The sequence below is a fragment of the Pangasianodon hypophthalmus genome, chromosome 11 (genome assembly GCF_027358585.1).
Source record: "Pangasianodon hypophthalmus isolate fPanHyp1 chromosome 11, fPanHyp1.pri, whole genome shotgun sequence".
Taxonomy (NCBI): Eukaryota; Metazoa; Chordata; class Actinopteri; order Siluriformes; family Pangasiidae; genus Pangasianodon; species Pangasianodon hypophthalmus.
The window spans coordinates 802,774-817,595 of NC_069720.1; the positions used below are offsets into that span (position 1 = coordinate 802,774).

The window sequence follows — 14,822 nt, forward strand, 5'->3', positions numbered from 1 at the left end:
GTTGCGTTCAAGTTGCTTTCGGCACAAATTTAATTCCATACGATACTAGGTGATGCTCTGTGACATAATCCTGGTGCTAATGAACAGATGACGATGATGGATGAATTTTACGATTAATGATCAAAGCAAAGCAAAAGGCAGACTGGGAAAATATCAAGAGGAGGAACTACAGCATCTTTTTAACGATATCGTAACCTGATAAAATATCTTTACGGTGTTTAGACAGTGTGTTTAATTGAGAGCGTGAGGACTGCGAGCTTGGGCGTTAAAAATGAGCGCAAGGCGGCACGAAGATCTTCATCGCTCTGTGTTGCACATTAGAGAGAGCAGTTCAGTTGTGCGAGCACTGAGACACGCCCACTGCTCTGCGCTCTCAGGTCTGTTGTCCTCACGCTGTTTAAACTAACGAATGAAATTAAACGGATTAAACGTACTCGTACTGTGTCTGGGGGGAAAAAAATGGCTTAATCGATGCATTAGAAGTCCGTATTAATGCACATAATTGTGTTGTAATATTTTTAAGCTGAATTGCGTGAGTTAATTAGGCTAAAAAAAGTTACACTGGAGGGTAAATTCGTCCTTCACTGTCACAGTTCAGTCGCTCTGTTAGCTGTTGGAGATAAACGTGAACGAAAGACTTGTTTAATGGCTGAGAGTTTATATGGAAGCTGAAACGATCTCACACCGAGCTGCTCGCGAGTGTTACGGCGAATTCAACCAGAAGAAGATTTAAACCAAGAAGATTCAGGCTGAACATGAAACAGGACTCGGTTCTGGAAACTTCCCAAGCAGTTGAAAGTTGTAAATCCCCTCTCAAAAGGCCGCCCACTCTTGACCGCGAGCAACGAGAGTTAAAAAAGAGAGAGAGAGAGAGAGGGAGAGACGGATGTAAGAAATTTGGGAAAGGAGGGAGGGAGCGAGGGAGCGAGGGAGGGAAACAAGTGGAAAAACCCAGAGGTCACAAAGTCAAACCAGACATTTTCTAATTCTGACCAAACTCTCCTGTGCTTTCTGCTTCTCTCTCTCCCTCTCTCTCTCTCTCTCTCTCTCTCTCTCTCTTTCTCTCTTTCTCTCTTTCTCTCTCTCTCTCTCTGTAGCTCTCTAACGCATAAGACATGGATTAAATTTAAACTCTGGCTTTGAACTACAGCCAGCGAGCAATCCGAAAGAAATGGACGATTTTGTAAACAGAAACTTGCATGCTAACCACAAACCACAAAGACTCCGAGACCTCCAACTGCAGCAAACAAACTGGTGTGTGCAGCTGAAAAGGAGACGCGAGTTAAACCAGAGAATGTGAAAGCAACGCTGATGAATCACACAAGCCCCGCCCCTCCAGTAAAACGAGCCAATCGCCTTGTTGGCTGAGACGTTAGTAGAAAACGGCTATCGGATTCACACACTAGCAAGCGACGGAGTATGTGTGCGAGACGGAGCTGCGATTTCAGCGACATTTCGACTCCGACATTCTCAATTTTCTGCAAAGAAATGACGCTGTAAAGAAGCGACAATCCAAACAATAATCTCGAGAGATTCCTCGGATTGATCCTTTAGCACGCGTGGTGCGACGTTTCTTCAGTTCCCCGCTCACAACTTTATTTCCTACCTGCCCTTAGTTCCGAGAAAAATAGAAGAAAAATGTATAAGTGTGATTTTATTTTTTTTTGTGTCATATACAGTACTGTGCAAAAGTTTTGGCTCCCTATATATATATATATATATATATTTTTTTTAGTACAATCTTTGTTATAGATGTTTATTTTCTGACTTCTACATTATTGATTCAGTACAAAAACATTTTAGATTCCAAACATTAGTTTTCCAGCACAAAATGAAATGTTACAGAAAAATGTTTGTATGTCAGTAAAGAAAGCAGCAGATTCCATAAGAGACACTTTTCAGATAAAAACATAATGAAGGCTGCTGGGTTTCGCTGCAGAAATAAGAAGCGAGTCGACAGTCAAAGTCTCCAGAAGAACTGTGGCTGCTTCTGCAAGATGCTCAGTAACACTTCCAGCTCATTTCCTTATAAAACTGCACACACTGCACCTCAGATACTGCTTTATTTATTTAAAGCGAAGGATCGTCACATTAAATACTGACTTTGTTTCATTTATTACTGTTTACTGCTCTTTATAGTATTATTTTTTAAATGTAGAAACATTTAATTTCATTATTTCTGAAGGCATCTTTACTCTACAGCATTTCTTTATACATGTGTCTAAGACTTTTGCACAGAACTGTACGACCTGACATTATCGTTAAACGTATGTAGAGATGTTAGGAAGAAAAATAAAGCTTAGAAGGAAGTCGCAGAGATCGTTGGTGTCTCTGGTGAGCGTGCGTAGCTAGAACAGTTAGCTCGCTTTGCTAATCGAATCTAATCTGAGAACGAAGCAGAGCGCGTAACACGTAAATCACACAACCGGTTTTCACGCTGATTAGTGTGTTATTTAAATTGAGTTTAACTCGTTAGCGTTAGAAGGTGCGTGTGTGTGTGTGTGTGTGTGTGTGTGTGTGTGTGTGTGTGTGTGTGTGTGTGTGTGTGCAGCTACTTCTGTTACTAATAATAAACCGCTGTTCAGGCCACGCCCACAAAAGATTTGCATGAGTAGATATAGCTATGATTTGTGCAATAACTGAAGCATCCTGATTTCAAAAATACTTTTTTCCGTGTTATTCATCCAAAAAACAGATGTTACTTCGACCATTTTTGTCCAACTCTTCATCTCCTCTATCCTTTTCTGGTTTGAGTCTCTCCGTCTCACAGTTAGACAGAAATCTGGTTTTCTAGGACGGAAAATAAATACCTGGGGGCGTGGCCAAGACGAGACCTCGCCGTCCCTGCCGTTTCTGAAGATTATTGCTAATGGATATTTTAAATTACGTCATATAAAGTAATTAATTTGAAGGATGGGCGAGAGTGATGGCCGTCTAACACGAGAGACGATCTTTATTTTAAATTTATTTTTTAATCTCCTTCCATCTCTTCGTCTTTAAAAGAGAGAGTTGTTCTCCTCGTTAATGCTTCCTCTCAGTATCACTGCATACTTTTCATTCCTCTCTCTCCTCCGTGTCTCCTGAAGCTCAGACGGAGTTTATGTGAATTCGATATTCCCCTGCTCGTGCTCCTCTCTCTGTTAGCGAGTCCAAGTACAATCCATTATCTTGTCCATCTTTCGTTCTGTTCTTTCAGTCTGGAATGAATTACTGCGGGGAAGTTTTAACTTTCCTCGATTATTATCCTGCATCGGCTGCTTCAGCGCTTCTTCCTATAACGCTGTGAATGTGTTTTATTTACGATGAAGAGCTACGCGAATCTGTCGTGATGTTTCTGTGCAGCTTCCTGACGTGTTCGTGATGTGGTTCTTTATGCAAATGAAGCTTGGTTAATTGAATAATTGATTTAATTGAATTAATTGAGCTCTACTGATTTCATTCCTTTTAGAAATTTAAAACTGTTCACTGGAAAAGCTTTCTTGAAAGGAAAAAAAATAGGTGGACTCGTGAACACACACTCAGGTAGCGCTATTAATAGATCCAGGAGGGAATTGGGGATGGTACTGGCTGCTGTTACCATGGTGACCAGGTGTATTTAGGGCAGGGGGAGGGGTGTGTGTAAGGTGTGATGTATTGAACTAACATTGCTGCTGCACCTGAGGATAGAAACACACACTCACACACACAAGAGAGAGCGGTTCTGATTTTTAATAAATAAATAAATAAATGAAACAGGCAGGTTTCTATTTCTGTAACAGAGTTTTCTGTTTTGTTTGTTTGTTTGTTTGTTTGTTTGTTTGTTTCTGTCGTGCTAAATTTTCTCTGTCGTTTGTCACCAAACTCCTCTCTTTCTCCTGTGGCTGAAGAACGTCGCAGCAGCTTCCTGTCAAATTTGATTTATTCTTTATTCACGGTACAAAATGAGCAAATACTCACCGCTCAGCAAATGTGCAAATAATATAAAGAAAATATAAAGTTTTTATCTATTCAGCACTTATTTGTTTTATTAGTTTGTGCAGGAAAGTGCTTCAGGAGCTGGTTAAAATGATGAAAAATATCGATTTCATGCCGTCGTGATACGCTTTCCTAAATATCGATTATATATCGGTGATTTTAAACAACGTAACTCCTGTTTATTACGTTAAGATGATTATTTAAGATCGTCGTAAATGTCTGCTGTGAATTCTGTAATTCTGTGTCTCCGTGTCCGATTATACGATGAAGATCCTCTAACGATAGACCTGCGATTAAACGTAACGATTAAACGTAACGACTACGTACGACGCTGCTCACGTCGTCCATCGGCTCAGCGTGATCCGGAAATCAGCTCGCGCGTAAACACGGGTTTTTGCGTAAACACACAGTGAGCTCGAGATCATGAGGAGGATTTTATCTTCTGTCTGTTAGCATCATGATATTTTTGTCGTATCGTCCTCCCTGATGCTCAACAGCTATTAAAAAAAAAAAAAAAAAAAGCTTTGCTCTCTAACATTTTTTTTTTTTTTTTGTCTTCTTAGATTTTTGTTTATAACTGATGACATGCGCAGATTTACACAATATTTCTCGTTATTAGATTATAAAACAAATATACGATCGTTAAACCTCGTCAAGGTTGTAATTGTTCTATTTTTTTGGAATCTTTGGAAGATAATTTTGATTCTGTCTAGAAATAAACATCATCTGCAAATAAATAAACGTCTTTTCAGAGACTGCGCCGATCCGATACCCGGGGATCAGAATCGGTCTGATACCAGCCGGAAATACTGGATCGGATCTCAGAGAATCAAAAGAATGAATTCGATCAGATCAGATCCTGTAACGATTACAAAAATTGGATTTGGAAAAGGTGTTTTTTGTTTTATTTATTTATTTATTTATTTATTTATTTATTTATTTATTTTTGGAACTGGAACTAAAAAACTAAAAAAAAAATTTAGTTTTTTTTTTCCTTGTTGTTAAGATTAATTTTAGTGTATTTATAATATTTGCAATGTACTTGATTTATTGCGTGAAAGTTTAACGGAATAAAAAAAAAAGCTACGGTTTTGTGCGTCATGTTTTTAGCTATGTTGTTTTTTTTGTTGTTTTTTTTTTTTTTTTTTTTTTTTTTTTGCTTCAGTTAAATTATATTTTAAAGCTTGGTAGTTTTTAAAGAAATAAATTTCACGCAGGTTTTGGTATCGGCTCAAGACATCAGTCAGTTATCTCTCTAATTTTTATAATTATTCGAGATAAATAAATTAATTTATTTGCTCATGCTATATTTTTAGAATTTGCTATACTCATGATTTATTGCTACGATGTTTTTTGCATTGAATTTAAGACGTTTTAAATCGAAAGGTCGCGACTTCACGCTGCATTGTGGAGTTTGAGTTGCATCGAGCTGTCTCTGGCGGAAAAGGAACAGGAAGGCGCTTTTCTCAAAACAACAAAAAAAATTTTTTTAAAAGAGTTACTTTCGAAGTGTGCGGTTAGAAACCACAGCGATCAGACGCTGACAGACTTCCTCTTTCCTCTCGGGCGCCGCTCATTTGCATACCGCAGAGAGGACGTGATGAGTTACGCCGAGTCGCTAGAGCTACGACACATGGTGTGATTTTATAAACAGTGCTCAGTGGAGATAAAAAAAAATAAATAAAAAAAAAGTAAAAAGTTTACACATTTTAATAATAATAATAATAAATCATGTCAGCACTTTTTCCAACCTCAGTGTGAAATTACAACGTATAAAAATTAAGTGGGGTAAACAATCAAACATTTTAGGGAAAAATAAAAAACTTAGAACAACCTGGTTGCATAAGTTTACACACCCTGTAATAATCGGGGGTGTGGCTATGTTCAGAATGAACCAATCACGTTCCATCTCATGTTCAAACATAATTATCATACAGCTGACATCAATGAGATTATCCTGATTAAACCCCAAAGAAAGATCAGCTGTTTCTGTAGGAGTTTCTTCCCATCTTCTTGGTTTCATCAAAGAGCTTACAAAGACTGTAAGGCTTCGATCAGGAGAGGGGTATAAAAGAATTTCCAAAACATTAGATGTAGCGTGGAACACCGTGAAGAACATCATCATCACAAGAAGTGGAGAAAATGGAGCATCACAGTGACATCACCAAGAACAGGACGTCTCTCCAATATTTATAAAAGGAAAAAAGACAAAAACTTACCCGGGAGGCTGGTACATTTGACAGATCTAGAATGTATTTGAAAGGAAGAGTGAGAAGATATTCAATCTGGAGTGTTCAGTATCAGTGATGATGAAGATGATGATGAGGCTGATGGACTGCTGGCTTCGTATCGGATCTCTCAGCGTTAGTGTGAAACGAGACGCGGCTCTCGGAGCCTGTTTAACCTTCCTGTGTACAAATTGTTTAGTTTCCTGTTTTAAATCGGACGCAAATGTTTTCGTGTTCCGCACGACCTCGGAGAGAGGAAATGTGTCCCGACGTTCCAGCCTTCTGCACTGAAAACATCAACCACAACGTCCCTCTTCTTCTTCTTCTTCTTCTTGGTCCTTTTCGTTGTCTTCTTCGTCTTCTAATTCACCGTCTTTATCGTCTTCGTCTAATTCGTCTTCTTGGTTAGTTTTTTGTACTGTCTTTGAAAGGGTCTTTTTTTAAAGTCTGTAATAACCATCTCTCTCTCTCTCTCTCTCTCTGACTCTCTCTCACTGTGTGATCTACTGCTGGATTTCCTTTACACCACAGTGCTGCTGAATTCTGCATTCTGATTGGTCAGAAGGTGTTGATTAATTTTCTATAACAGCAGCTCTGACAGTAGCGCAGGTTTATTATAATTAATGCGCTCGCTCTAATACGTTATCGTTTCTATAGTAACAGCTCATTCACAGGGACTCGTACAGCGAACGCTCTGCTAAAAATAAACAGATTTTTAAAAAAAATCATAGATGTGGTAAAGTTTTGTTACATTTGACATTGATGGAAGGAGTCTCCAGTGTCAGCTGGACGTTAAGTTTTCCGACATCTTCAGGACAGAGGAGTTTACGCTTCTTCTTTGCGGTTTCTCAGTTTCAGTGTCTAATGTTTTTCACTCTTACGTTCTTTTACTCTTTATTGTACAGCAGTGTGTTTTTGTGTTTGTTTAGTTTTTGTCATGTTGTGGTTATGCCTTGTGTTGTCTTGTTTTGTCTGGTGGTGTTTGTGTTGCGTTGTCTTATGTCTTGTTTTCTTGTTGTGATTATTATATTGTCTTATTGCGTTATGTTCTTGTCTTATATTATCTGGTGTTGTGTTGCGGTGTTGTTGAATTATTTCATTGTTTTCTTGTCTTGTTGTCTCATTTTATCTTGTTGTCTGGTTGTGTTGTCTTGGTGCTCTGTCTCATCTTGTCTTTTTTCTTGTTGTCTTTTGATATCTTGTTTTGTCGTGTTGTGAATTTTGTACACACACACACACACTTTTACATGTGCTGTGTTTAATAGTGCGTCTCTCTGAGTTTCCTGCAGTGTGAGATCTTTTGTGTAACTGTGAGCAAAAGCCGCAGAACCGCCCTGGAACTTCCTCTGGGCCCCAGCAGCTCTGTGACGGGCTGTGTGTGTGTGTGTGTGTGTGTGTGTGTGTGTGTGTGTGTGTGTGTGTGGTGATCAGTGTGTGTTGAAAGTGCCGAGCTCGATTTCCTTCTTTTATTGCTTGTATTCAGTCTCGTTGTGGTTCTGTTGTAACAGGAATCAAAAGGGAAACGTCCAGGTTTAATGTTTATTTAGGAAAAATGCATCATGGGACTTTTTCCTGCTGATTGCTAGCACATGTCCGACACGTTACAGCCTCTACATGGACAATTAACTCCTGAGATTTATATTCAGAGCTCTTTCCTTAAACCTTTTATACCGAATCCATCTGTCTCTTATCCTGCGTGCCTCTGAATCATAAACGTAATTATATAATCGCTGTTATTTGAGCTGCGCGTTAACAAACGTTGCTGTAACGCAGAAGCGAACTTTACATTTAAAGATGTTGTCTTGTAGCGATGTTTGTTTCATGTTTAACATTTTTAACCAACATCACAGACTCTGAGGAGATCATGACCTTGAAACAAGGATAATTATGTCGTTAAGTTGCTAATCAGAGCAGAAAGGGTAAATAAAATAATACAGTCTCTCAAAAATCTATTAGTCTGTTAAACTTCTGCTTTCTGGGATAATCTCTCTCTATCTCTCTCTGTGTGTCTCTCTCTCTCTCTCTCTCTCTCTCTCTCTCTCTGTGTCTTTCTGTCTCTCTATCTCTGTGTCTCTCTCTCTCTCTCTCTCTCTCTCTCTCTCTCTCTGTGTCTTTCTGTCTCTCTATCTCTGTGTGTCTCTCTATCTATCTCCATCTCTGTGTGTGTTTCTCTCTCTCTATCTCTCTCTGTGTGTGTGTCTCTCTCTCTCTCTCTCTCTCTGTGTGTCTCTCTGTCTCTCTCTGTGTGTGTCTGTGTCTGTGTGTGTGTGTCTCTCTCTCTATCTGTGTGTGTCCCTCTCTCCCTCTCTCTCTCTCTCTCTCTCTCTGTAGCTAGTCTCAGGTCTAATAATTAAAATAAACGTGATGTGATTGGATAAACCGCTACAGAAGCCGGGCTCGGTCGCGTTTAGAAAGCGTCAGTCGCTGAACTACGAGCAGTTTGTTGTTTTTGTGAACTGATCTTCAGTTCTGTTGCAGATCCTGCGCTCCATTTTGGTTTTAAAATGAATTTAAAAAATTCCACTATCTAGCAAAGAAGAGAATTTTCTGTGCTTATAAATGACCTGATTTTCACACATTTATTTATAACACATTTTAGAAACAGGTTTTATAAATAATTAAGTTAATATTTGTCACGTTTTTCTCTAAATAATCCAAATTTGCGTATTTATCCAGAGAACTGTTTGTGTTTACATTTCGCACACGATACTAAACCACTTTTTTTCTGCTTCCTCTACAGGAAGTCATGGCGACTCAGCTCGTGTCCCGAGTCAGAACCGACCCGTTAGCCTGCTAGCTTTCCCGTCCCTGTGCTAATCATCGGTTCGGTCATGAACCACACGCCCAGCCCTCACATGGCCGAGGCGGCTAAATCGGGTCTGCTGTGCGGCCTGGGCGTGGGTCCGGACCGAGTGCGCTCTCCAGACAGCATGACCCACACGCCGAGCCCCACGGCGGGCACGCCCAGCGCCAGCCCTCCCCTGCTGCTGTCGCCCGGTCTGGGCTGTGACGGTATCGGTACCGGAGCGGACTGGGAGAGCCGTGAGGAGCTGCGTCTGCGCGAGCTGGAGGAAGCGCGAGCTCGCGCCGCACAGATGGAGAAGACGATGCGCTGGTGGTCAGACTGCACGGCCAACTGGAGGGAGAAATGGAGTAAAGTGCGCGCCGAGAGGAACCGAGCCCGTGACGAGGTCCGGCAGCTCCGCCAGCGCCTCGACACGCTCACTAAAGAGCTAACGGGGGCGCGGAGAGAGCGGCAGGAGCTGGCCTCCGAAAACGAGCAGCTCCAACTCGAGCTTCAGAGACTCCGAGCCGATCAGAGCTGTCCATCAAACGCCACCGTCTCCTCCCCCATATCCAACTCGTCCACCGCCGATTCCGACAGACAGCACAGCCACGAGGACGAGAGCGTCGGAGAGGGACCGGGTTCTCCAGAGCCGGAACCCGTCAGAGATGTGGGAACCGACAAACCAGAAAGACAAAAGGTGAGTCAGCAAAATAAAATTCAGAACACAAGAACCGTCGCTGAAAATACCTCGGTGCAGAACCAAACATCCAGGGGGCGGAGCTTAACCTGATCCGACTCCTCCTAGAATCCTGACCCAACCCCTCGAGACGCTATACAGCGTTCTTCCTGAAACACACCAAGCTAGTTCCACCTTCTGGACTTTTGCTTTGACTCCGCCCACTCCAGTCGTAGAGGCTGGATCAGGTCCGACTCCACCCCCTGGACTTCTGGTTCTGCAGCAAGGGGTACGTTTTCCACTGGCGGAGTACCAAACCTGAAACGGTTCCACTGCAAAAGTCCTGGTTCTCAATCAGCTCCAAAAGATGGCGATCTTAAATAGAGAGCCAGTGATGTCACAGTCTTGGGGGCGGAGTCATTACTACTAACGTTATTTACAAAAAGACGTGAGAAAAGCGTCAGATTTTGGAGATGAACAAAAATTAAATAGTGTGAATGTGAATCAGAAGAAAAGAGTTGTTTTTATTTATTGCTGACAAAACTTTGTGTATAAACGCAGAAGGATTTGAAAACGTTCTCAAAGCAAGAAAATAAAAATCTGTTTATTTATTTTTATTATTATTTACACCTGATGATGTAACGATTCGGCTCTTAAACCAGGAGCACAAACGCTCGGATCGGGTTTTTTACCGAGTTTATAAACGACCTCGACCCTGTTTTGATCCGAGTTTCTGCATGTTCTAGTTGGTGGCTTTCTTTTCCTTTTGTCCTATTATTAGAACCCGGTCTCTGTGTCCTCTTCCTCCTTCCTCCTCCTCCTCCTCCTCCTCGTCTTGGCCTCGGGGGAAACCGCAGCAGAACGCCGATCCCTCGCTCTCCTCGTTTCCGGACACACGCTCGCTTCAGCATGCTCTGATTTTTCCTAATGTGCTTTTAATTATCACAGAATAATTGCTCTCTTTGTGTGTGTGTGGTGTGTGTGTGGTGTGTGTGTGGTGTGTGTGTGGTGTGTGTGTGGTGTGTGTGTGTGGTGTGTGTGTGGTGTGTGTGTGTGTGAGAGAGAGAGTGTATACGTGTGTGTGTGTGTGTGTGTGTGTGTGTGTGGTGTGTGTGTGTGTGTGTGTGTGTGTGGTGTGTGTGTGTGTGTGTGTGTGAGAGAGAGAGTGTATACGTGTGTGTGTGTGTGTGGTGTGTGTGTGTGAGAGAGAGAGTGTATACGTGTGTGTGTGTGTGTGTGGTGTGTGTGTGTGTGTGTGTGTGTGTGTGTGTGTGTGTGGTGTGTGTGTGTGTGTGTGTGTGTGTGAGAGAGAGTGTATACGTGTGTGTGTGTGTGTGTGTGTGTGTGTGTGTGTGTGTGTGTGTGTGAGGGAACAGAACGTTCACTGAGTGGGTTCTCCAGCACATGGTTCCATCAGAGAACTCTAACATCAGCATCAGACTTGACCTTCAGAAGCTCTAACAGAAATAATTCAAGTGTGTGAACTTTTGGGTTTTAAGTAACCATGGTTTCTAACATGCGCACGCACACACACACACACACACACACGTATACACTCTCTCTCTCTCTGTCTCACACACACATATACACTCTCTCTCTCACACACACACACACTCACTTTCTGATTGTACCATTTCCTGCCCTGAATATCACCCCAGAGAGAGTGTGTGTGTGTGTATATGTGTGTGTATATGTGTGTGTATATGTGTGTGTATATGTGTGTGTATATGTGTGTGTATATGTGTGTGTATATGTGTGTGTATATGTGTGTGTATATGTGTGTGTATATGTGTGTGTATATGTGTGTGTGTGTGTGAGTCAAACTCCTCTACTGCCCCCTGCTGGACAAACTCATGCAACACCACTGTATTTCAGCTGTTGCTGTGCGCTGTGTCCCATATCCTCGTCTTCAGACTCTTCCTTTCATACTGTAGACTCCAAAAATATTGGCACCCTTCCAAAGAAATGCAGTGAGTAATATTTTTGTGTTTGAACTCAAGAAAGGGGGTGACATATGTATTATTTATTATTTTCTCACAATATAAACAGACACACAAACACTGATTTCAGAATGAGCCACACAGTGAAGCTTCTTCTGGAGAAAGTAACAGTACAGACTCCTCGGTTCTGGTCTCATTTAGCATCAAAAACACGCGTCCTGTAGCTCCGGTGAGGTTTGGTGAAGTTTAGAAGCTGCTTTTTGTCCCAGGAAGAGTTTCTTTAGTTTAACTTGCAGATTATTTTACATTATATATTTTATATTTTATATTATATATTATATATGGTGTCTAATAGACAAGAAGAATCAACTGAACTGTGATCTTTGGGCAACATCAGAGTTATTTATTGTAAATATTATTATTATTATTCTAATATTATGAATTAATATTCTAATATTTAAAATGTATTATTAATTATTATTATTATTGTCAATTATTTTGCCATTAAATAATTTTATTCTTTAAAAACAACTTTAATTTCGCTTTAAGGAATTCTATTATTTTAAATGGAGTCAATAATTTTTCCATTTAAATAATTCTGTTGATATTCTTAATATTAAATCTATTAAATGAATGATTAAATTATTCTGTTAAAGAATTCTATTAACTTCCATTAAATAATTCTAGATTAAACACAAGTGTCGATTTTCCGTTTAATAATTCTGTTGCTTAAATACGAACATCAATAATTTTACCATTAAATGATTTATAGAATTAAAAAATAAGTAAATTTCTCTTTAATAATTCTATTTTTTGAAAACAGAGTTTTTGTTAGAGGAAATAATAATAATAATAATAAGCAGCTTATTATTTATTAGGGTGCCATTATTTATGGAGTTGACTGTGTGGAATCTGTACTGTCTGAGATGAAGAAGGTTAGATTTGGAAGAAGAAAATTCTGCTTTAGAGCTGTTTTTATGATATTTATTTGATTTTTTTTATTGTATTTGTTTACTTTTTTAAAAAAATATAATTGTGTGTGTAAACAGGAAGTTGTTCACCTGAAGCTTTGCTCCTGCTTCCTGTGGAAACGATGATGATGATGATGAAATAATTCATAAAATCTGCTGAGTAATTCTCCTGCGTTGTTTTTCTTCCCGCTGTAATGAAAGTCGTGTTTTGTTTTGTTTTGTTTTGTTGCGCGTCTCGTTCCCTGTGAGATTATTTTTCTCCTGGTTGCGTCTCAGGAGCTGCAGCTGTTGGAGGCTCTGCTGAGGGCGAAAGCCGACGCTCCGGACTCGTGGGACGCTCGCAGCGTGAGCAGCCTGCGCACGGCTCTGAGCCGCCAGGACCGGAACAGGCTCCTGTGGGAGGATCTGGCAACCCCGGACGAAGACTCCAGCAAGCTCAACGTTCTCCAGCTGCGTCTCGACGAGTCTCAGAAAGTCCTGCTGAAGGAGCGCGAGTGAGAAAACTGCCCTCATGTGATTTTTAGATCATAACACGGAGAAAACCGTTCCTCTTCTTCCTCAAGGAGCTCGCAGTAACATCTTTCTACCAGAGAGGGCGACATTCCCACCTAGCTTTTAAAAAATATAGTATAATATAATCATTTTAATCGTTTTATTAGCAGTTATGTTTTAGGACGATGCCTTAACGAGGACCGCAGGAGTGTGGGAGTGTGTAAGAATAGTTTTTCTAACATCATCTCTCATATTTATCATCTTTTACTAAATCTGTGTGAATGTGTTCGTGTCCAAACCTAGCTAAAAATTGTCGCCACACTTGCAAACGTTTGTTTTTCTTCGTACTCGATTGCGTAGGTTGATAAACGCCAATCAGCCATTAATTACCGAGTAAATGTTCAAAGAATATTTACACTTAGCCTCACCTACAAAACTCCATAAGAGGCAAAGAGACCTGAAAACGACAAAATGGCGACTAAACGGTGAAAGAGCGCCTTCTAAGCGCGGCATGCGCTAAATCTTCCAATAACGCAGCTCAGCCACTGCAGCGTATCAGCTACCATAGACACGCACTAACTCTTCCTCTGTTTATAGGGTGCCATTACTTTTTTAACGTAATCTACAGCGCTGTGTGTGTGTGTGTGTGTGTGTGTGTGTGTGTGTGTGTGTGTGTGTGTGTGTGGTTTTCAGAGATAAACTAGCGCTCAGTAAGAACATTCAGAAGCTGGAGACCGAGCTGAGCCAGTGGAAGCTCAAACACGAGGAACTCAATAAGAGCAAACAGGAAGCTCTCAAACAGGTAAGAGAAGGAGAGAGACGGGGGAAAAAATGTTTAAAAAAAAAAAAAAAAAGTTTCAGCCATCCCTGCCTGAAGAGATTTATCACGAACGTAGGATTTTAAACTATTAAAAATAATCAGTGTAGGATAATAAATAATATTTTTAATGTTCAGTATGGTCCAGGAACATCTCCACACTTTTACTCTCATTAAAAATGTCAGAGTCTATGAATATGCATGAAATGTCTAGAATCAGGATCAGCTTGCAGGAGGAGTTTAAACTGTTAAACACTTTAACCAGCAGGTGGCGCTCTGGTTCTGTTTAAAACCTGCATCTTAGTGTTGTGGGAATGAATTATCGTCTTTTTTTCTTTTTCTTTTTTCCTTCTCTCTGAGAGAGTGGAGTTAATAATGAAAGAGAGAAGACACTCAGGTAGAAATGTAAGCGGACGTGTGTAAAGATGGGAATTTTCACCAGGCAGGTTCTGTGTGTTCAGTCTCCCGAAAAGCCGCTGACTCTTTAGTCGTATTTTGAAAAAGTTCAAGTTAATGTGACGTGATATTTTAAATAATTAAAAAATATATATATATCTAAAGAACCTGAATGTCTTTCAGAATAAGAATCAGATTAAGAATAAAATATGTGAAAGGAGGCTGTGTGTCAGGCTTTGTGTCTTTCTATCTCTTTTTTTTTTTTTTTTCTTTCTGTCTCTATCTCTCAATCGCGCTTTCTTTCTCTCTCTCTCTCACTCTCCCTGTCACTTTGTCGCACTCTTTCTCTCTGTCCTTCTCTTTTTTGCTCTCTCTCTCTCTTTTCTCTTTCACTCTCTCTTTACTCTCTGTTCCCCCCCCCCTCTCTCTCTCTCTCTCTCTCTCTGTCCCTCTCTGTCTCTGTCTCTCTCTCTCTCTCTCTCTCTCTCTCTCTCTCTCTCTCTCTCTCTCTGTCCCTCTCTCTCTTCTCTCTCTCTCTCTCTCTCTCTCTCTGTCCCTCT

At 40.6% G+C, this 14,822-nt stretch overlaps 1 protein-coding gene across 1 annotated transcript in view; it reads left to right on the forward strand.

Annotated features, from left to right (window-relative positions):
* ccdc102a (coiled-coil domain containing 102A) overlaps positions 1-14,822 on the forward strand; it is a 52,456-nt gene that overhangs the window by 21,567 nt on the left and 16,067 nt on the right. Inside the window, exons 2-4 of the mRNA XM_053238273.1 lie at positions 8,923-9,667; positions 12,834-13,051; positions 13,743-13,950. Coding sequence (XP_053094248.1) covers positions 9,014-9,667; positions 12,834-13,051; positions 13,743-13,950 — 1,080 coding nt within the window. The 5' untranslated portion in view covers positions 8,923-9,013. The remainder of the gene's footprint in view (positions 1-8,922; positions 9,668-12,833; positions 13,052-13,742; positions 13,951-14,822) is intronic.